The sequence below is a fragment of the Danio rerio genome, chromosome 3 (assembly GCF_052040795.2).
Source record: "Danio rerio strain M-AB ecotype USA chromosome 3, GRCz13ab, whole genome shotgun sequence".
Lineage (NCBI taxonomy): Eukaryota > Metazoa > Chordata > Actinopteri > Cypriniformes > Danionidae > Danio > Danio rerio.
In genome coordinates, this window is record NC_141023.1 from 35,824,275 (window position 1) to 35,846,840 (window position 22,566).

A 22,566-nucleotide genomic window follows, 5' to 3' on the forward strand; every position below is an offset into this window, starting at 1 on the left:
GACAACACGGCGCATATTCTGCAACCACTAGTATGTGTTGTTGACGTGACGCAACAACTATCAGCTGGTTTTGTTTTGCTTCATTCTCTCTGTTTCGCCTGAAGTCGTAAATGTACCCCAAACTGGCGATTTAATTCATTAACGCGAGGCTGAACGGTAGTCGAAGCGTTCGGGTGTCTTTTGTCTTCTACTTAATTCGGACCGTCCAGTTTTTCTCCCGTAGGATCCGCTTCGCCACTATCTTTCCAAGAGGTCCAACCGATCCCAGGCCTCCGATCCAGGGCGGAGGGAGGGAAGGAGGTCGTTGGGAATCGGGATGGAGACCGAGGAGGGAGCCGACGGTCCTGGCGGGCCGGGGCCGGGGCTGGGGCTGTGCTGCGCCTCCTTCAACCAGGACTCCACGTAAGCGCTGCTGCACATCTGCAGATCAGTCTTGCATCATCTGCCGAATCGGATATTTCTAAGATGCTATTAACCGCGATTTACCTAACAGAAGGGAATGTCACCTCTGCTTAAAGGATTGTCCGCTGCTTGCTGTCTGTTTTGATTATTATATCCATTAAAAAGTATGTAATAACGCTGTTATAACGGTGGAACAGAACCGGTGTTGTTTCAGCACTGTTTTATTAATGGCTGTACGTTGTTTATAGTCAGTAGTACTTTTAACAAGGGTTCTGTGATGCTCATAAAGTCTTCATGTCAAGATGTAAATTCATAAAGGCGTTGTATGCTCTACAAAAATGTTTTGTAGTGCAACGCTGTATGTTATTGCTTGTTTGTTTGTTTAATGCAAATGTCCTTTAATCGATTTTATTTTGAATTAAGGTGATGTATATTGAGCCCACTAGCAGATATTTGTCCATGCTGTAATCCAAAATCTCATTATCTTCATCAAATCTATAGAAACCATCTACAAATGGAACAAAACAAACAAACAAAAAGACTTATTATTAAATAAATGTTAATATATACAAAAAAAAAAAAAAAACTAAATAGATACCCTACCTTTTTCATTTCCCCTTACAAATAGAGCTGAATTTGCATTATTGTGTGACCCTATTGATCCGTCCAGAGTCTCCTGACAAGCTGACCCCACTTGTGTCCTCTATTTTGGCTGATAAACACTGGTTTCTTGTCTTAAAAAGTGAAGCACAGCAAATCATATATACAGAACATGATATGGAGTCAGGCTATTTGCTAATTTGCTCTTCTGAGATTGAAGGAAGCTGGACCAAAACACCTCAGTATGAGAAAAATCTGAATCTAGTTGTTTGTGCTGTTGATTTGTCTGTCAGGTATTGTGTACAGCTGTGATTGCCAACACATGTCAGTCGCAGTAAACACAAGGTTTTATTTAGGGATTTTAGCGATGTGGTCAGCAAGACATACTTATGCTCTCCAATAAAAATAGGAATTAGCCATGCTAATGCTAAGCACAGGATCTGACACAAACAGCTTCGTCTGGAGGAATCATGGGGCCTGCAATCCAGATGTGGACATTTTTGTCTACTCAAAAATAAGACCTGGTACATCCAACAAGTCTAGATCAAGCTTTGTTAAGAACAGCACAGCTTGGCTTGCCACTTAAAGGGATAGTTCAGTCAAATACTCCATGCAAATTTGCTGTTCATTTACTCATCTTCAGGCCATCCAAGAGATTTTTGTCTTTAGTAAAACAACAAAGAAGATTTTTAGCTGAAATTCTGGTCTGTGTTGGTCATAAAATGGCTTTTAACGATACACTGAGGTATTGTGAAATAAAATGATTCGTCTGGAGCATCAGGCTGGTAATCATTGTCTTGCATTGTATGAATCACCAAGGGCCACAATTTCAGCTGAAAATTATCTTTAATATTCTCAAGAAGATAAAAAACATATTGGATAGAGTGAGTAAATGATCACACGTTTATTGCTGATCATTATTAAAAAAAATTTATTTTATTTATAAATATTTTTGAGATAATTGTTCCAACAATGAAAATGCCCACATTATTTGCCCATCCTCAGATGAATTAAAACATGTAGGAATTTCTTTATTCTGTTGAACTCTAAGGGCGTACTCACACTATGCTATCCGAACCGTGCCCAGGCCCGTTTCCCGGATGGTTTGAGAAGTGTGAGTGCGCTGAATCGGGCTCGGGCACGGTTCACTTGGCCGGCCCTGGCCCGTTTAGAAGAGGTGGGCCTGAGCGCGGTTCACTTGGGCTGTACAAGTTCTCATATTGCAGAATATCACACAGCTATCAGCCAATCAGATTCGAGAAGCAGACAGAACTGTTGTATACAGTGAAATAATGATAGTTGATACATCAGGAGATTGTGTTGTTTCTACAGGTCTTTGGCTGTGGGCACCAAAACTGGATACAGGCTTTTCTCTGTGACCTCGGTGGACAAACTGGACTGCATTCATGAGAGCGGTGAGATATCTTGCCATTCTTTGTAAATGTAATCTAAAACAGAAGTGTGGTGGTCTGCCAACCATGCAATAGGAGGAAATATCATGCACCTTATAATGTGGACATCATCATAGGGTGTAGCCACTTTCTATTCTAATGGGTTACTTCACCAAAAAAAAAAATTGCTATGTCATTTCCTTTCTATTCTGTTGAGAACTTTTTTTTTATTATACCTTATCTCAGAACAAGTTATGTGACTTGTGGTTGTGCTGTCAGGATCTGTGTTGTGCTAATCTCACCCTAGAGTACAGTTAGAAATAGCCCACTGATTCACTTTACATGTTGGCTTTTGACCCTGTGGTTGAGGTTGTTTCTGTAGTCTGCTACTAATGTTTGCAAAACAGGAAGTACACTTGGAAAATCAATAACTTTATTTAACGTTACATTTATTTGAATATGTATCTTTTTTATATTTTATTTAGGCTTTTGTGTTTTTTAAATACAAAAACGGTACAAGGAAAATACACAGATATAAACATAGCAACCCCAGCGATAAATCTGAACATAAAAATAAATTAAAGTGAATAAAAAACAAACAATTGGTGCTATTTACCAAACAAAGCAATCATAATGTTCAAATGTAGTTATCGTAGTATGATCAGTTGTTCCAATACATCGTTGGCATAGCACTAATCACTTTTGAGGAAATCCAGAAAAGGTTGATATACAGTTTGAAATTGGTGTTGAGATTTTTAGATATTTTGAGCATATCCTCTCAAGCTGAATGACTTTGATACAATTCACCCATCCACACTTTGAAACATGGAGGGTTAGAAGGTTTCCAGTTTAAAAGTATCCTTTTTTTTGCAAGAGTTTGGCCTATTAAAAGGGGACATTACTGGGACTTTGGAAAAGTGTCTAATGTCTCAGAATATCCAAGAATTGCAAGACAATGGTCCAGCTTAACCTCCTTTTGAGAAAACTTTTAAAATAATTAAAAATATATGTTTTTAGAAATTAAAGAGTGTATGACAAAACCAAAACATAGGTTTGTAGGATAAAGAACCCTCTTCTATTTTACATTTTTCACTATCAAAAGAATCTATTATTTTATTTAGTTTAGTTTTTGAATAATCAGCATCCTATAAATTACTTAAATTAGTTTAAATATTAAGTACTTTTTCTGATGTGTAGCAAAACATTCATGTGATTCTTATTCAAACATCAAAAGGGGATTTTGTTTTTCTATCAAGCTCCCAAAAATAATTTAAACTCATCATTAAGAACCGCTAGATACAGTTGAGGTCAGAATTATTAGACCCCCTGTGTATTTTTCTGTTTAACGAAGAGAAGATTTTTGTCTTTGCCATGATGACAGTAAATAATATTTGACTAGATATTTTTCAAGAGACTTCTATACAGCTTAAAGTGACATTTAAAGGCTTAACTCGGTTATTTAGGTTATAGGCAGGTTAGGGTAATTAGGCAAGTTATTGTATAACGATGGTTTGTTCTGTAGACTATCAAAAAATATAGCTTAAAGGGACTAATAATTTTGACCTTAAAAAAATTTAAATCTTAAAAAAAAAATAATAATAATAATTTTTATTTCATTCTAGTTGAAATAAAACAATAGGACTTTCTCTAGAAGAAAAAATATTATTAGACATACTGTAAACATTTCTGTCCTCTGTTAAATATAATTTGGGTAATATTTAAAAAAGAAAATTTAAAGAGGGGCTAATAATTCTGACTTCAACTGTATATTGTAAAATTAAAACCTGGTAAAACCAGCAGATCAAATGTACGCATGCACATGCCTACAGTTTTGATACAGAAAAACAACATTATTTCACTGCATTATGCCGCTGTCTTTACAATATTAAGTCATGATTTATAATTTTTTATCATATTAGATGCTGAGCTGATCCAGAACATGATATTTCCCCACCATCAGATTCAACATCACTCAAGCTATTAAGAATTTAATTATTTAATTATTAATTAATTTATTTAATTATTATAAATTTGTAAAAATCTAATAAGTAACTTAATTCCTGCATGTTGTCTTAACACAAATCGATTGTGTGGATCCCAACATTTTTTTTACAGCGGATCACACAATTTTCGTAAAAGTCAAAAACGGGAGAATTTACATATGTAGATGGACATTTCGTTGATAATATGTTGTGTACATTTGAAAGATTGAACACTTGTGGAGGTTTTAATGATTAATGTATAGTTCATCACAAGTTGACCAAAGCTTATATGAGATCTTGATCTGTACCATTGTATCTGTAATGAATATTTTTTTTTAGCATCTTTTTTGGATCGCCTAAGAAATAGTCCCTCCATTTCGTTAGGATAATTTCTAAAAAAAAAAAAAAAGTTTCAATGATCAACCAAATTTGCGGCACTGTGGCTCAGTGGTTAACACTGTCGCCTCACAGCAAGATGGGCGAGCCCCAACTGGGACAGTTGGCAAAACAATATAGGAAAGATATTGAATTGAGTAAACAAAATTGTCAGTAAAGTATGAGTGTGTGTGAATACAAGAGTGTACCAGTGTTTTGCAGTACTGGGTTGCTGCTGGAAGGGCATCCGCTGTTCAAACCATAAGCTGGAATAGTTAACAGTTCATTTCATGGTGGAGACCCCTGATAAATGAGGGACTACGCCAGAAGTAAAATGAATAAATGAATGATTATCCAAATTTGTATGGGTTCATTCATTCATTCCTTTTCTTGTCGGCTTAGTCCCTTTATTAATCCGTGGTCGCCACAGCGGAATGACCTGCCAACTTATCCGGCAAGTTTTTACGCAGCGGATGCCCTTCCAGCCGCAACCCATCTCTGGGAAACATTTACACACCCATTCACACTCTCACTACGGACAATTTAGCCAACCCAATTCACATGTACCACATGTCTTTGGACTGTGGGGGAAACTGGAGCATCTGGAGGAAACCCACGCGAAGGCAGGGAGAACATGCAAACTCCACACAGAATTGCCAACTGAGCCGAGGTCCGAACCAGCGACCCAGCGACCTTCTTGCTGTGAGGCGACAGCACTATCTACTGCGCCACTGCCTCCCCCTCGTATGGCTTTGGATAACTAAATCTAAACAATAATGGCAGAAAGTTACTTTGCTTGTTACCACAAAGTGCTTGTGCATGTGTTTGTACATGGCCTGTTTAGTTTATATGGCGACTAATGTGTTGTTTTCTCCGCTCGCCTTCAGCAGAAACTCCAGAAGTGTACATCGTGGAAAGGCTTTTCTCCAGCAGCCTGGTTGTGGTGGTGAGTCAGTCCATGCCACGTCGCATGAACGTCTACCACTTCAAAAAGGGCACCGAGATCTGCAACTACAGCTACTCGAACAACATTCTTGCAGTGCGTCTCAACAGACAGGTAAACACAACACAGCTGTGCCACTGCAAACCTGCCAATTATCACCTATTAAGCTCCCGGAGAAGATGAACGCTTGGTTCAGCAGGCAGAAAAACATTTGGGTTATTAGTAATTATGCGTGAGAGAATGAGTGGAGAACTACAAATATCTGAGTATCATCATTGACTGTGCTTTAAACTTTTAAAGGCAAATTGTGAAGCTCTGTGCAAGGAGCATCAGTGCCCTTATGTTTTAAAAAACGCTTTCACGTTGGCCCCACATTCTTTCTGCTTTTTTATTGTGCCTGTTTTTGTCATGAAATTTTTATTCTTGCAATTAACATTTTACAACAACCCACACACCATATACAATCCTATAGACCATTTTAAGGGATGTAAACAAAAACAATGGTCCCAATGTATTTCCTGTTTTACATTTTTAATTTCTACATCTTACGAGAATCCAAAAAGAGCCACATATTGATAAATAATGTTATGACAGCTGTTTTAACATTAAGTTATGATTGAATTGCCTCTTATAGTTATAAAATAGTTTAACAACATGCAGGATATGTTCATGGGCCAATGACACCACCACATTGAACTGGTCTATAAAACACTGACAAAACAATCCCCAAATAAAACAATCAAAATCTGATGAAAAAAAAATGGAACAAATAATAACAAACCATATATATACACACATATACCTTCCCTCAATCCACATTAAACAATGCAATAAATTGTTTTAATTTATTTCAAATAACTGTTCTTCCCAACCACTGATATTGTATTTTATTTAGTTAAAAAATAAGAGCAAACCTTTTTTTACTTTTCTGTGGAACCCAGCATTTTGACAGTGTAGTTCTCACCCTCTTTCTGAGGAGTTTAACATTCTTCCTTCAGATGTTTTTCAGCAGGACAAAACATTGCAGATTTAGCTTTATTCCATCTTCAACTGTCCTTCAATTGTCAGTTGTAATAGATTAGGATTCATAAAGTATTAGATTATTTTTTTAACCTGACGATTTTTCTGTGGGAACCTGTGTGTCTGTAATGATTTGATTTGATTGTTGTAATTGTTTTTATCAAATGTCAACCTCCGCTGCAATACCAAAAAATCATCCTACGGGTACTAATAAAGTCATCTAAACTGAACAATTATTTTTGCATACATTTTTTTTATTAGAGATTGGTTGTCTGTCTGGAGGAATCCATCTATATCCACAATATAAAGGACATGAAACTCTTGAAGACCCTTCTCAACACACCGTCCAACCCATCAGGTAAAAAAAATTATTTGAATTATAAATATACGCATCAAATATAAATATAAATCTGTTTACTGTGTCAACACATGAACCATGTGCCTCTGTAGGTCTCTGTGCTCTCTCCATCAACCATTCCAACTCTTTCCTGGCATATCCTGGCAGCGATACCATCGGAGAAATTATTGTCTATGATGCCAACAATCTGGTAAAAAATACAGGCCAATGAACAGTTTAGCTGCTCCTTTTGGCAGTCCCTTTGGTTAAATAACTTACTATAAATAAGAGAAATGTCCTGACGTGACATATGAATATGTGTGTGTGTGTGTGTTTTGTCTGTTTAGAGCACTGTGACCATGATTCCAGCTCATGACAGTCCACTGGCCGCCATCACCTTCAGTGCCTCTGGCACCAAACTGGCCAGTGCTTCTGAAAGGGTAAAGAGCCAATCATACAGAAACTCAGACTGGCGAATCAAACAAATTTGCCCTAGAACATATCTGGGCATGTTTTACTCTCAGTCTTTTTGTTGTAAGACATTCTTAGGCTTTTGCAGAGGTTTGCAGATCCTCAGTTGGCTCTATTTCCTCTGTGGAAAACCACTGATCTAGAATGTAATGAAGATCAGCAACATACAATGTTCAGACATATAACAGAATTCAGAATTTGTGACAAGAATGCTGAATCAATCAAAAAATACTATAATGTTCTGCAAATAGATGTGTTTTCGTGATACTGACAAAGTTATACCTAGGTCCAGACAGATCTGCGGACATTTTTTGCTATTTCTGCGCAGAATTTTGTAAAAAAAATCTGTGGATTTACGCAGAATGATTTTGGGACTATCATTAAAACCTAATTTATGAAATGAAAAATAATACTTTTTTAACGTCAATGTTTAATGTTTACAATGCAAATACAGTTAGATCCATTATTTTGTAAACAAAGCAAGCCTCTCATATAATATATAGACTAAAAATATTACTTTACAATCTGTATTGTAAACAAATAAAATGAACACTTTCATATTAGTCAATAATATCACTGAAATAAATAAAAAAAGCTGAATAAATATAAATTTACACACAATTACACAAGTAAATAAATACTTGATGGGCTAAAATCTGTGGATTTCTGCCTAGTTATACCCTATATATAAACATTGATATACGCCTTTTTGAGCATCTGTCATCTTCTTTTCTGGTGTCTCAGGGCACAGTGATTCGAGTCTTCTCCATCCCAGAGGGACTGCGCCTGTTTGAGTTCAGAAGAGGGATGAAAAGGTAAAATGAGGATAACGTAAAGCCCATAATAAACAGTAAAGCTACTTCGGTCATATGCAAGACATGCATCTGCATCAAATGTTGTATATGTGTATATGTGTTTGCTGCATGTGTAATTTTGTGTTCGCTGTTGACCTTTTGTGTCTCTGTCATTAAAGGTATGTCAACATCAGCTCCCTTTCCTTCAGCCTGGATGCTCAGTTCTTGTGTGCCTCAAGCAATACAGAGACGGTGCACATTTTCAAGCTTGAACAACACAGCCCAAGGTAATGAAAATGCTTTTTTGTAGCCAGTGCAGTTTGGGTTCATTTAAAGTGCTTCTATTGTGCCTTTTCAGATCCTGTATTTCAGTGTAGCTGTTTAAGTGTGCACAGTTTAAATGCACAAGAAATAAGAGTTCTAGTCTTTTCTTTTCTAGAAATTGTAAAGCCTGACAAAAAAAAAAGAGTTGTTAGTAATTTCACTAATTGCAGAAGATGCTGTTTTTTGTGATTCAAAAGCAAAAGACTTTGCAGAAACCTTCAATGAATGAAGATCTGGATGGCATTGATATGGTCAGATTGACTGTTTGTATCACTTTGGGCCCTATAATACACCCGGTGCAGTGTGGCGCAAGGCGCGGCGCAATAGTCTTTTGGTAGTTTCAGCTTGGCGCAAGAGTCGTTTTGAGGCGTTGCGCTACGCTGTTTAAATAGCAAATGCATTAGCGCTCATTTGTGCGCCCATTGACGTTCTGGTCTAAAAAGGAAGGCGTTCTGAGGCGGACCGCTGGCGTGTCGCTATTTTAAGAATCTACAGTATAATAGATTTTTCATTAGACCAAAACTAACCCGGTCTAAACTCCAGCGCAGAGTTGCGCCTCGCTTACGCACTGCTTAATACGCACAAGAGAGCAATAGGCAAATATCTTTACATATTAAAAATGTAAATATTAAGTATATATATATAGGATATAATAAGAATAGATATAGGATATAAATTTAAAGGATTAAAATATAACAAAACATATTATTTTCTAGCCTACATAAATATGAAAAATCACTGCTTTTATGTCTTCTTCATCTCGGGAGGTTTTTCAGTTCATTCATAACAATTTGCTTTTGTATAGTGTTATTATAATTAGCAGTATTATTTAATATATCCATATTTATATTTGTTTTATTAAAAACAAGCTTAGATTTGCCCACCTGTCATGTTTTAGAGCATATGGGGCACAGCATGTGTTTTAGGATATCACTCAGGTTTTTGAGCACATTTTGTTATTGTTCATTTATTCGTTTGCTGGAAATTAGAACTGAATTTAGAAATAGTTTTGAAACAAATCTTTGCGCTTAACAAACAAAATTATTTATTTATAGGCTAATTGATGTCTGTGCGTAAAGGTTTCCCTATCCAAGAGCGAATGTGAAAGTAGATCCATTATCTCTCATTCTCACGCAGTAGTTGCTCTGTTTAACAGTTTTCTGTTAAAAAACTGTTAACTGTTTGCTTGTGAAATGCTCATTTTTCCCACTTAGACTTACTTTGCATCCTGTAAATAGCGAATGCGCTCTTGGCACGACGCAGCTGGCTCTTAAAGGGAATGGGAGATGAGACTCTAATTGGTTTATTCTCAAAACACACCTATAACTCATGAAGAAAATAAACTCAACCCTTTTAGAGCATGCGCTATGTCGCAAAGCAGATTTCCTGTCCTTAAATTAGAAAAAACGCGTTCTGACACGCCCTGAAAGCGTTTGCGCCCTGCGTTTTGCGCTCTGCGCATGGACTGTCAAAATAGAGTCCTAATTTTACATGTGCTGAGGAAACACCAGGAGCTGAAATTCAGATGGGATAATGGTTTCTGGCACACACAGTAGATGGGACAAAAGATAGAGTAGACTCAGGGTGAGACCAGATTCTTGAAACAATCATTTTAGAAACTGTGAGAAGGGCAGTACATTGGCTTAGTGGTTAGCACTGTTGCCTCACATCAAAAAGGTCACTAGTTCGAGTCCTGGCTGGGCCAGTTGCCATTTCTATGTGGAGATTTCATGTTCTCCCTGATGTTGTGTGGGTTTCCTCTGGGTGCTCCGGTTCCCCCCACAGTTTAAAGACATGCGCTAAAAGTGAATTGAATGAGCTAAATTGACCTTTGTGAATCAATGTATGTGAATGCGAGAGTGTTTATGCGTGTTTCCTAGTTCTGGGTTGTGGCTGGAAGGGTATCCACTGTGTAAAACATATGTTGGAATAGTTGGCGGTTCATTCCGCTGTGGTGACCCCTGATAAATAAGGGACTAAGCCGAAGGACTATGAATGAAACTGTGAGAAAAGAGGAGACACTCAAACTGCAATTTGACCTTCGATCTGTACAAACCTGTTGTAGGAAATCTCTAAACCAACATTTCAGGTGTGACCCTGTGAATATGTAAGATCTTCAATTTTTGTGATTTCAACTTCAAATCTAATACATAAAGTTGAAGGCAAAAATAGCTGTGTGCCATTTCAGAGGCTGCATCCTCCAAAGGATGCATTCAAAGGGTTCTGCGTTAGTCTAATTAAAAAAAATCTGAAGGCTTCTTAAAATGCAGCCTCCAAATGCATCCTTCAGGTAATGAAGGACACAACTGGTGGATCTTTTGCGACCTCAAACATCCCAAGATTCATTGCGTGCTGATAATGTCAGGACGTTTTTAAAAGAAATCTTCTGATTACAGTTTTAAATGTATGAATTAGGTTTTATTTTACTTGGATATCTAAACACATGTAAAACACAAAGAGTATAACATGTCTTATTAAATATGACATTTATGTATAAAAAGAAACATGTTCCAGTTTTTGTAAACCTTGCTTTGCCTTCAGATCGCCTAATGTGAGTTTTGAATTCACTAAAAGTCATTGCAAATTAAATCCTGCTTATAAGCAGCAGCTGTTCCTGTTGATAGGTGGCGCCTGGCGAGATCAGCCCTCTGTGGGCTAGATCGTCTTATTTCAAAACACTTTGTTCGGCCTGTATGGACTTCGAAGGACTCACATTACAAGTTTACATCCTTTGATGGATGCAGCTTCTGAAATGAGACGCAGCTAATGTTAGCCATGATGTGAAATTTTTATAATTTGTCTAATATTTCACAAGTGATGTTTAATGGTACAAGGACCTTTTTTTTTACAGTATTTCCTATAGCTAATGTGTTTTAGTTTGACAGGAATAAAAGCAGTTTTACATTTGTTGAGGTCAATATTAATGGCTCCATTAGGAATTTTTTTTTTTTAAATCGGCGTTAGAAAAACCCACTGTTGTCCAATAACTTGGAAAAAAAGAAAGAAAAAAGTTGGCCATTTATTAAAATAGCCAGATGTAAAATTAGGCCTGAAGTATTTATTAACGATTTTATCGTTTTCTTTTTAATTTATAAGAGTTGTAATTTATTGAACTATACTTGAGACACTCACACCATAGGATAGTATTAAGATTTAGCTCAAGAATGTATAAGATTTAATAACATAGCAGTTTTTATAACAAGACATCCATGGAAAACAAAGAAACGTTCAACTATTTACTGCTTTTTATATGATCAGAATTCTAATTATATTCATTTTTGTTATGTGTGACAGTAAAAACTGCAACGTCACGTCAAAAACAAAAACAATACCCTCATCCTTTACTCACCCTCAAATGGTTCCAAATCTGTTGAACACAAAAGAAGATATTTTGAAGAATGTTGGAAACCGGCAGCCATTGACATTCATTACGAGGAAAAAATACAATACAATACAATGAATATAATACAATGAAAGTCAATAGTTGCCAGTTTACAACATGCTTGAGATTCTAAAACATGAAGAAAGAAGCAGGTTTGGAAGCAAGTGTAGTGTGAGAAACGATTTTTGATTGGTGCACTTTTGCAGACAACTGAACAAATAAATCCAGATTTCTACTTACAAATATGTACATTACCTGTGTTTGTGTTCCTCTGTGTCTGGCAGTGGGGAGGAGGAAGCTCCCTCTTGGTCCGCATATGTAGGTAAGATGTTCACCGCCGCCAGCAGCTACCTCCCCGCACAGGTGTCAGGCATGATGAGTCAAGACCGAGCCTTCGCTACCGTCCGTCTCCAGATGGCTGGTCAGAGAAATGTCTGCGCCCTGGCAACGTGAGTCCTGCAGTCTTTACAAAGCCATCTAAAACATCTACTGAGACAAAAAAAAACTCATTGAAGGGTTTGACTTTTGACCAATCAGAATCCAGAAGCTTCCACGTTTACTTGTGGCCTCCTCTGATGGGCAGCTATTCATTTATAACATTGATCCGCAAGATGGGGGTGAGTGCACGCTGGTGCAGAAGCACAGGTGAGTCTTCACTCTTTCAGAATCAAATTGAATGTATAATTATGTGTTGCACAATTAAACAGCAAATTGAAATCTGTTTGATTCACTATTTTTTTTCAATGAATATTCATCATGATGCCAGCAGGTAGTCACGAGTGACTTTTTGTTTGTTGTAAGAGAGTCGTTGTGCCTGAAGTGATTTATTTTAAAGAAAGCAAAATGACATTGAAATTACATTTGCATTTTAAGCTTTCTAGGATATGGTTGATATTAACCGCACCATGTTGGTGTTTCGTAGCATCTAGTTTTTATGAGGTGAGTTGTAAGGACCAGGACATGCCCATACACACTACAATCAATATAATGAATTATTACAAGTAATTTTAAATAAAACAGTTTAAAATAAAATTTAATTCTAAATAAAAAAGATTGTAAATGTTACCTTGGCAACTGACTGCTGCTGAAATTATTAATTGAAGTATTATAATAAAAAATTCATTCATTCATTTTCTTGTGGGCTTAGTCCCTTTATTAATCCGGGGTCGCCACAGCGGAATGAACCGCCAACTTATCCAGCAAGTTTTTACGCAACGGCTGCCCTTCCAGGGAGATACCCATCTCTGGGAAACATCCACACACACATTCACACACACACACACACACACTCATACACTACGGACAATTTAGTCTACCCAATTCACCTGTACCACATGTCTTTGGACTGTGGGGGAAACTGGAGCACCCGGAGGAAACCCACGCGAAGGCAGGGAGAACATGCAAACTCCACACAGAAACGCCAACTGAGCCGAGGTTCGAACCAGCGACCCAGCGACCTTCTTGCTGTGAGGCGACAGCACTACCTACTGCGCCACTCTCTCGCCGTAATTAAAAAATTATGTATGAAAATGAAAGACTTAATTTTAAAAATTGCATTTTTTAAACATTTTTTATTACTATAATAGGAAAATAACACAATATTCATTTCTAATCCTATTCAGTCAAATGTAGGGCATAAGGCCAATGAAGATTAATCCTAGTTTCCAGGTTCATTGTAATCAGTAATTGCACTATTATTATTCGTAACCCTTTCTTGCATTGCTGTGAATGAGACTGACTCATGTTTCAAAGTGAGCAAATGACATGCCCACTCTCACTCATTCACTCACTCATTCACTCTGTAAAACCTCTGTCATAAATTAAATGACTCAGTTCATTAAGTCAATTAATGAACAAGAAGTCTCATGGTGGTGCTTTATAAACATTTTCAAATCTCAGAAGTTTGAATATGTATGAATAAGAATTTATATTGCAACACAACACTTGTCCTCACTGCATCAGTATTACAGATCAAAATTGATCAACAGTTTATGACTTAATTTTTTTCCAGAAAATGTAAACATTCAACATTAAAGGGATATTTGTTGTAACTATACCTGTGGTCACTGGACATCATTAGTCTTAATCTCTCACACTGCTCTGCTGTGTTCTAGATCAGCTTTTCTACAGTTTCTACCACAGAGGATTTTACTGAGCTTTTTATTCGGGTGTAGGTCAGGACTCTGAGCTGGCCATTTTATTTTTTCAGCGTTTTCAGTTTCAAGGAACTGCTTTATCTGTTTTGCTGTGTGACGGAGCTCATTGCCAATCCTAAACTAAAACATTCATATTCATATGCTGCATAAAATGCTAATCCAGCTAGTGGCGAACAGCTGGAAAAACAATGTTGGTTACTGCAATAAAAAAGTAGCATGATGTTATATCTAGCTGGATTTTTTAATCAATAGACTACATAGCATCTCAATACTCAAGGCAAACTTTAGCATACAACTTCACATTGTATAATCAAAAATTATACAAGATGTGATACCTTGTAACAGTATTAAAGACTTTTAATACTTTTTAGGGGTCTTGCATTTCTCTAAACTGATTTATTAGTTTTTAATTCTTTATAAAACCTCACAGACACCCTGTAAAGTCTCCTTTTTTTGGAGAATAAACAATACTATTAATCGACTTAGACATAATTACTTCACCTTGAACCCCCAGGTTGTTTGGATCAGATAAAGAGTGGGAAGAGACTAATCAATCTGACATGACAGAGGCTCCACAAGCGTGCCAGTCCTATGCTGCGACTGTGGCCATTCCCACATCTGGACCAGTCACAGCCACTCTCACAGGTGCCACGACACACTCAAACACACACAAACACATCTACATCCAAAATCATACTCACCATCACACGTCTATGCTCCTCTCAGGTTACTCGGAGGACGGCGGAGCTAAGAAAGGCGAGGTGATTCCTGAACACGAGTTCGCAGCAGGGCCCGTGTGCCTGGACGACGAGACCGAATTTCCTCCCGTGAGCATTCGCTAACCTCCCCAAATCCAAGCGTCGCTGTTGCATCCCAGTGATTGTCCCAGGGGTTGTCTTGTCCCTCTGTCCACAAGCACTCAAACTAAGTGTGATTTAGTTTCTTTAACCGAACCTACACCAGCCTGTTTGGGTCTGACGGTAGAGATCATTCAGAATAGTGCTTTTTTTTCACCTGGACCAAATGCTGCTGTTGCATCAGCACAATATAAATGACTAATATCACTCCTTTGACATATGAAGCCATTTAGTATATATTTCAGTGGTATTATTCTGTATTTAGACTGAAATAATGTAATTAAAATGATATCAAATTTAAAAAGATGTTAAGTTTGAGGTGAATATATGCAAAATTAGACACTTAAGCTTAATCAATATAAATAATACACAGTTAGATACAATTACAAATGATTTGGGGGTCATTAAGCCAAATTGCATAAAATAATAGTAATAATAATAATAATTATTATTATAAAATGATAATAATTATATACATATGATAATTGAATGATAATAAAATAATTATTAAATATATATATATGTGCTGTCAAACGATTATTCGCAGGCAAAACAAAAGTTTTTATTTACAAAATATATTTGTGGGTACTGTATATATGACTATAGGCATAACTATATTGTATAAAATGCTTGTTTATATTCATATATAATTATTTTTATATAATACAAAGGATATATAAAAATAAATATACTTGTTAATATGTTTCTTTTGTATACTTTTCATATTTTATGTCCATTTAAGTGTGTGTATTTATAAATATTTACATTATTGGGTAAGCTAAATTTTCTGTAGTGTATGTGTGTGAATGAGAGTGTATGGGTGTTTCCCAGTGATGGGTTGCAGCTGGAAGGGCATCCGCTGCGTAAAACATGCTGAATAAGTTGGCGGTTCATTACACTGTGGTGACTTCTGATTAATAAAGGGACTAAGCCGAAAAGAAAATGTATAAATGAATGAATATATAGTACACACATGTACATTATGTAAATACAAACTTTATCTTGGATGCGATTAATCACGATTAATTATTTGACTGGCTATATATATATATATATATATACATACATTTATAACCAGAAATCATAAATCCAGAGAAACTGAGAAATTTCAAGTGAAATAAAAAATATTTCATAGAATATATCAAATAAATTAATATAAATTCATATCAATATTCAATTTTTTTTAAACGTATCAAATAGCCATTTTGTAGAAAAATAGCAAGTAGGGACCTGTTAAAAACATCGGCAGTGACAAACCATCTGAAAGTGTTCACTTCATCTGTATCCATCTTAGGTGTGTTGAAATCCATTTCAAACTGTAGCTTTTGCTGTTTTAGGCTAATAATATTTCTGATCTCACATGGAATTGAGCACAAGATATGCTGACTGATTTGTTTGTTTGTGCACAGACAGGACAAAGATGAGAAAGCATTGCAGTCATTCGTCACTTACATTCTGTTGGCCGTTAATTCGGTTTCATTCATCGTCATTGCTACATGAAACATCGATGTGACTATGAAGCCCTTTTTCTATTGCAGTCTCAAAGGCCTGATGTCAAATGCATTTCGTCTATGCACACACAGTTTAAACACACTGCACCTTATACAGTCCAAAAGATCCCAAGATCAAAAGGAGAAAGTGCAGATAGACTGACGCAGTGCTCACTTTACTCCAGACGGTGGCACACTTGTTGTCCAGCAGGCCTTGTTATTACCACTAACACTTCCTGGTGTGTTTTGATATAGTTGAGACGATAGTTTTGGATAGATTAACCCAACCCAAAACACACAATTGCTGTTTATTTACTCACCCTCATGCGGACCCAGATGTAGGTGAGTAAAGATGTAGAGGATTAAAGGTTATTTTGAGCAAAACTCTTGTGATTCATAAAATGCCAATGGGTGATTTCACTCTGACAGTCAAAAAAGGCACACACAGACAACATAAAATAAATCCCTGCAACTCCTAATCATTTATTTATGTCTTATCAAGCAAAACAATTGGCCAGTTTAGGCAAGAGAACACTTTTAAAAGAAATTATTACCTTTATTATTTAAGACTTTGACGTTTGTAGCAGAACTGAATTGATGCCCGCACACTTTTTTTCATTTTTTTTTTAAGAGTTTTATTTTTTTCTTTAAGTTTTTGTTAAAGTGTTTTAGCAGTAACCCACAACAATCAACTATGAGAGAATCACAATATTAAACCATTAAATTATGCAAGACTATTTAGAGTTGAGGACAAAATAAGCCCTCCTGTAAAATTGTAATTGTAAAGGGACTGATTAATGGAGCACATAAACACATTTCTAATCATAATAGTTTGAATAACTCATTTTAATTACCTTTTTTTTTTGTTTTTTTTGTCATTATAACAGTTTACTAGTCATTTTACAAGATGCTAATATTTGTTTTAAATGTAATTTAAAAGATTTAACTACAATAATAAAGTTAACTAGGCAGGTTAGATTATTCAGGCAAGTCATTGGGCAACAGTGATTTTTACTGTAGCCAATTGAAAAATCTATATGTTAAAAGGGCTAATAATATTTACCCTAAAATCTATTTTTATTTAAACATTAAAACAGCTTTTATTTCAGTCAAACTAACAAAAAAAGACAAGACAATCTTCAGAACAAAAATATATGCTGCAAAAACAATCCTTGCTCTGTTAAATGTCGCTTATTTGAAAATTAATTGAAATTTCACAGGAAGACTTCAAACAGAAAAAGAACTACAATCCCATGAAGCGTTATGAATCATGCAATCAAATAAAAACATAATATTTTCAGCTTAAGTATGTTGTATTTAAAAATGTTATTTTCCTTATTAAATGTGTATTTATTTACAAATTCTGAGAGTACAGGGAAATCTACTTTGCTCACTGCAACTGTCTGACTGGAGGAATAAGGTACAAAATAAATCTAATAAAGTAGAAATAAGGTACAAAAATCTTTCACTGGGGCCAGTACGTTTTAAAAAGGTACACTTTTGTCCTTACCAGGTCCTTAAAGGTATTGAAGTCAGAATTATTAACCCCCCTTAATTATTAGCCCCCCTGTTTATTTCTTCCCTTTTCTTTTCAATGGAGAGAAGATTTCAACACATTTCTAAACATAATACTTTTGATAACTCATTTCTAATAACTGATTTATTTTATCTTTGCCATGATGACAGTAAATAATATTTGACTAGATATTTTTCAAGACACTTCTATATAGCTTAACGTGACATTTAAAGGCTTAACTAGGTAAATAGGTTAACTAGGCAGGTTAGGGTAATTAGGCAAGTTATTGTACAGCGATGGTTTGTTCTGTAGACTATCCAAAAAATAAAAATAAAATAGCTTAAAGGGGCTAATAATTTTGGCCTTAAAATGGTGTTTAAAAAATTAAAAACTGCTTTTATTCTAGCATAAATGAAACAAATAAGACTTCACCCAGAAGAAAAAATATTATCAGACATACTGTGAATTATCTTGCTCTGTAAACATTATTTGGGAAATATTTAAAAAAGAAGTTAAAAATTCAAAAGGGAGCTAATAATTCTGACTTCAACTGTATATTAGTACATAAAAGTGCAAATGTGTACCTTAGAGGTACAAAAGTTAATTTTCAAGGTATAAAAGTGTACTCTAAAAGTACTAATGTCCACCTGTTCAGTATGTACCTTTTGAAAAGACCTCAGTGACAGATTTTGTACATTTATTTATGAGATACAGCATCATAGGTAGTTTAAACAGTTATTAAAACAGTTGTCCTAATGACTTTTTGGAAATAAGCGATTGGCTTGACAGTGTGCACAAGACAAAGAAAAATTCTTGTTTTAAGTACATCATTGCGTTAACGTATCCTCAAAATGATGGCACACATCTTATTTAAAGGGCACCTATGATGAAAATCATCTTTTGTAGGCTATTTGGACAGATTGTGTAGGTATAATGTGTCTACTGTCATACAAGTCTCTTTTGTTAAATTTCCTGACCCAAATTCTAGGCTGCGTCCAAAACCGCCTACTACTCAGTAGGTACTGCATATGAATTTAAACGTTCTACTCAGCCGTTAGAAAAGTACGTTCTATACAGTATGAATGTGAAAAGTATGAATGGAATTCGGACGTACTACATTAGCCATTTTGTCATGGTCACGTGACCTACCTGCGTCAATTGCGTTGCTTTACTCCCATTCATGAATTCGCTCGTGGGGCATCATGGGATAGCGCAGCATGCATGGGATGCGCACTCTAGAATCTCGCCGGAAGTAGTAAGTCATCCGGGTACTTCTCGCATACTGATTTTCAAATTCTATGAATTCGGACATACTACTCAGCTCGCATACTGATTTTAGCGTACTATATAGTATGGAAGTTTGCGGTTTCGGACACAGTCCTAGTGATTTTGAGACTAACCACAATGTGACGTAGGAGTGTGGTTTTCCCCGCCCACCAAATTGATTGACAGGCACCATGTCTCCATAACATGTACACACATGTCCACAGAACACTTTGTGCAAATAAACTGCGATTAAAATATTTACAAAATATATACAAAAATAGTTTGTAATAAAGAGAGTAAAATTGCTAATTCTTAACCACTATAATCACCACGGCTGCATGGTGTCAGTAAACGCATACATATGTGTGTGTGTGTGTACTGCAAATGGCATTTGTGTGTGACTCATCATTTCAGAAAGGCTTGAATAAACTCCAACACAAATACATCAAATAAACTTACTTGGTATTTATGACTATTGAGCTGTATTTCAGTCCAAGTCTGTCTCTGTCACTGACGGCTGTTTATCTGATGCAACACATGAGAAGCAGACACACAAAAATGGCAGATTCTACAGGCAATGATAAATAATCTGATGGGTATTTTGTGCTGAAACTTGACAGACACATTCTGGAGACACAAAAGACTTCTCTTAAATCTTGAAGGCGGGGTAAAATAGGTGCCCTTTAAATGAACAGAGATAAGTGTGGCTAAATATGTCATGAGGGTGAGTAAATGAACATTAAATGGTCACTTCTGTGTGATTAATTCCTGTAGTGGAGCTCAGGTCTCTGACATAGGAAGGATTTGATGATGTCTAAGATATCAGTTGGAACTAAAATACTCGGATGCCATTGCTGTTGCTTTTATATCCTTTCCAAGTGTCATTGTGGTGTATTAAAACATGTCCTAGTGGCCAGCTGATTGTTTGGACATGTTCTCAGCTAGATCCTGTGGAGATCTGTATCTGTCTATAACACACCCATGGCTGAGGGAACAATAAAGCTGTGTTCTGGTTTCCGGTAGATAAATTGGTGCCGAGACGGATCTGGCCGAGGCAAAGGGCGACGACCGTGAGAGGGTAGAGAACAGGCGGCGACCGCAAGCGTCACAGGAGGATCCTCAGTGCATGAGCAAGGACAAAACAAACAAACAAACAAAACTTCAGGGTGCTAAATTATTAACGGAGCGGTTGAAATGCAAATCTCCTAAAATGAGTTGATCAGGGATGTTGGGTCGTTGTTACTCAATCCCCTGAAAGGGTGTGTTATAAATGAGGTGCATGACTGAAAGTTTAACCACATATTGTTCCAGTTACGTAACACATTGTATTAATTCAGTCGTAATACTGTAGCATTTTATCCTTTTAATTTATAACACCATCATACAGAATCATACGAGAAGAGGAATTACTTTTTTATATATGTGTTTTGCTGTATTGATACTTAATATGTTTACATGTTACCATCCTGAATACTAATACAACGGGATGTTTTGTATGTACGTGCCTATGATATTACTTGTAAGAGTGAAAAAGTATTTTGCTGGACTGCTCAAGACCAAAAGATTAAAAAAGAAGAGAGAGAGGGAAAGAAATGAATATGTAGGAAATATATTAGGAATGAAATTATGCAAAGCACTTCCTGTCTCCTGTGGTCTTTTCTCTTGCACATTATTTGTTCTCAAAGGGAAAGAACAGACACTACCGTTAGATTTTTTTAGCAACGCAGAAATTCACCAAATGTCATTATATTTATTGTTGCCTCTCAGCAAAAAGGTCGCTGGTTCGAGTCTGGGTCATTTAGGATTTCTATGTGGAGTTTGCATGTTCTCCCCATGTCGAATGTTACCACTCAATTGAATGGGCATTATCAGTGGTTATCAGCTGATATGTATGGGCCAGTATCATTCATCCACATGGTTAATCATCTCTAGATCACATACAGCTGCGGCTGGAACGAGAATTATTGATATTATTTATTAAATTTCCTATTAATTGTTTTTTATTAACGTCTACCCTTACCCCAACTCTAAACCTAACCATGACAGTAATATAAAAACAGATCTGGATCTGGAGTCTTCTCTATTAGTATAGCTGATTAATCATGTGGATGATTGATGACAGCCTTCTGAACCTGCATATCTATCAGCTGATAACCACTGATAATGGAGTTATCACTCCATTTAATGGAGTGATAACATTTAAAACGGGTGCCAGCTTTGGTTTCCCCCACAGACCAAAGACATGCGCTTTAGATGAATTGAATAAACTAAATTGGCTGTAGTGTATGAGTGTGAATGAGTGTGTATGGATGTTTCCCAGTGCTGGGTTGCAGCTTGAAGGACATCCACTGTGTAAAACATATGCTGGATATGTTGGCAGTTCATTCCGCTGTAGTAACCCTTAATGAATATCATCAGAATCATCAGAAATATTAACTTTTTCCACAATATTATGTGAAATACATTCGTTTTCTTTTTGGCTTAGTCCCTTTATTAATCCGGGGTCGCCACAGTGGAATGAACCTGCATCTTATCCAGCATATGTTTTACGCAGCGGATGCCCTTCCAGCTGCAACCCATCACTGGGAAACATCGATGCTCATTCACTAAAGTGCTATGTAAAAGTTTAACTAGGTAAACTGCATTGAACTGAATTTAATTTTTATTTGACAGATTTTAGACAAGCTGTATAAAAATATAGTATCCCATACATTTTGAAAAAAAATGTATCAATGATAAAAACACAATAAAACCCTGGGCTTGTTTCCATTATGGTCCTCGCTGTTAAAAAACAAAACAAAGTATGGCTGCAAAATACAGTTAATGCATAAAACAAACAACCTCCACATTTTTAAACAGGAACAAAACTATTCACTATACAATGATATAAAAAACATCATCATCCACATTGCAAACTAGACAAGTAAGATTAATTGCTGCACTGTAAAACAATGCTGGGTTCCACCCATGAAGGATCATGTTGTCCCAACACAATTTAATTATGTTAACTTAATTGTTTTACAAACTTTAGTAGACTGAACATAAAACAATTAAGCTGTCTTAAAAAAAAACCTTTTAAATATGTAGTTTGAACCAGCAGCAAAAGTTATTAAGTGTAGACTAGTCACTGGACAACAATGGTAGTTTTGTAGCCAATTATCAGAAAAATAAAAGTGGACTAATAATATTGACCTTAAAAGTTGCTTTGAAAAGTTTAAAAACTGCTACAAAACACATCTGAAGGGACGAGGATAAAATCA

At 36.1% G+C, this 22,566-nt stretch overlaps 1 protein-coding gene and 1 long non-coding RNA gene across 3 annotated transcripts; one reads left to right on the plus strand and one right to left on the minus strand.

The window, feature by feature from the left end:
* The first annotated feature begins 29 nt into the window (after window positions 1–29).
* wipi1 (WD repeat domain, phosphoinositide interacting 1) lies at window positions 30–20,942 on the plus strand. 2 transcript variants are annotated; one of them, XM_087242338.1, is made up of 13 exons: window positions 30–402; window positions 2,335–2,417; window positions 5,641–5,807; window positions 6,975–7,071; window positions 7,164–7,261; window positions 7,398–7,490; window positions 8,266–8,336; window positions 8,495–8,602; window positions 12,306–12,470; window positions 12,559–12,666; window positions 14,692–14,822; window positions 14,904–15,004; window positions 20,330–20,942. In XM_087242338.1, exons 1-13 carry the CDS (start codon window positions 317–319, stop codon window positions 20,378–20,380), a joined length of 1,359 nt encoding a protein of 452 aa, XP_087098464.1. In that variant the 5' UTR covers window positions 30–316; the 3' UTR covers window positions 20,381–20,942.
* Window positions 16,171–20,941, minus strand: LOC147845699 (uncharacterized). Its single transcript, XR_015481025.1, has 3 exons — window positions 19,417–20,941; window positions 18,678–19,024; window positions 16,171–18,346 (listed from the first exon to the last, which is right to left on the minus strand). It is a non-coding gene; the product is annotated as an uncharacterized LOC147845699 (long non-coding RNA).
* Window positions 20,943–22,566: the final 1,624 nt, after the last annotated feature.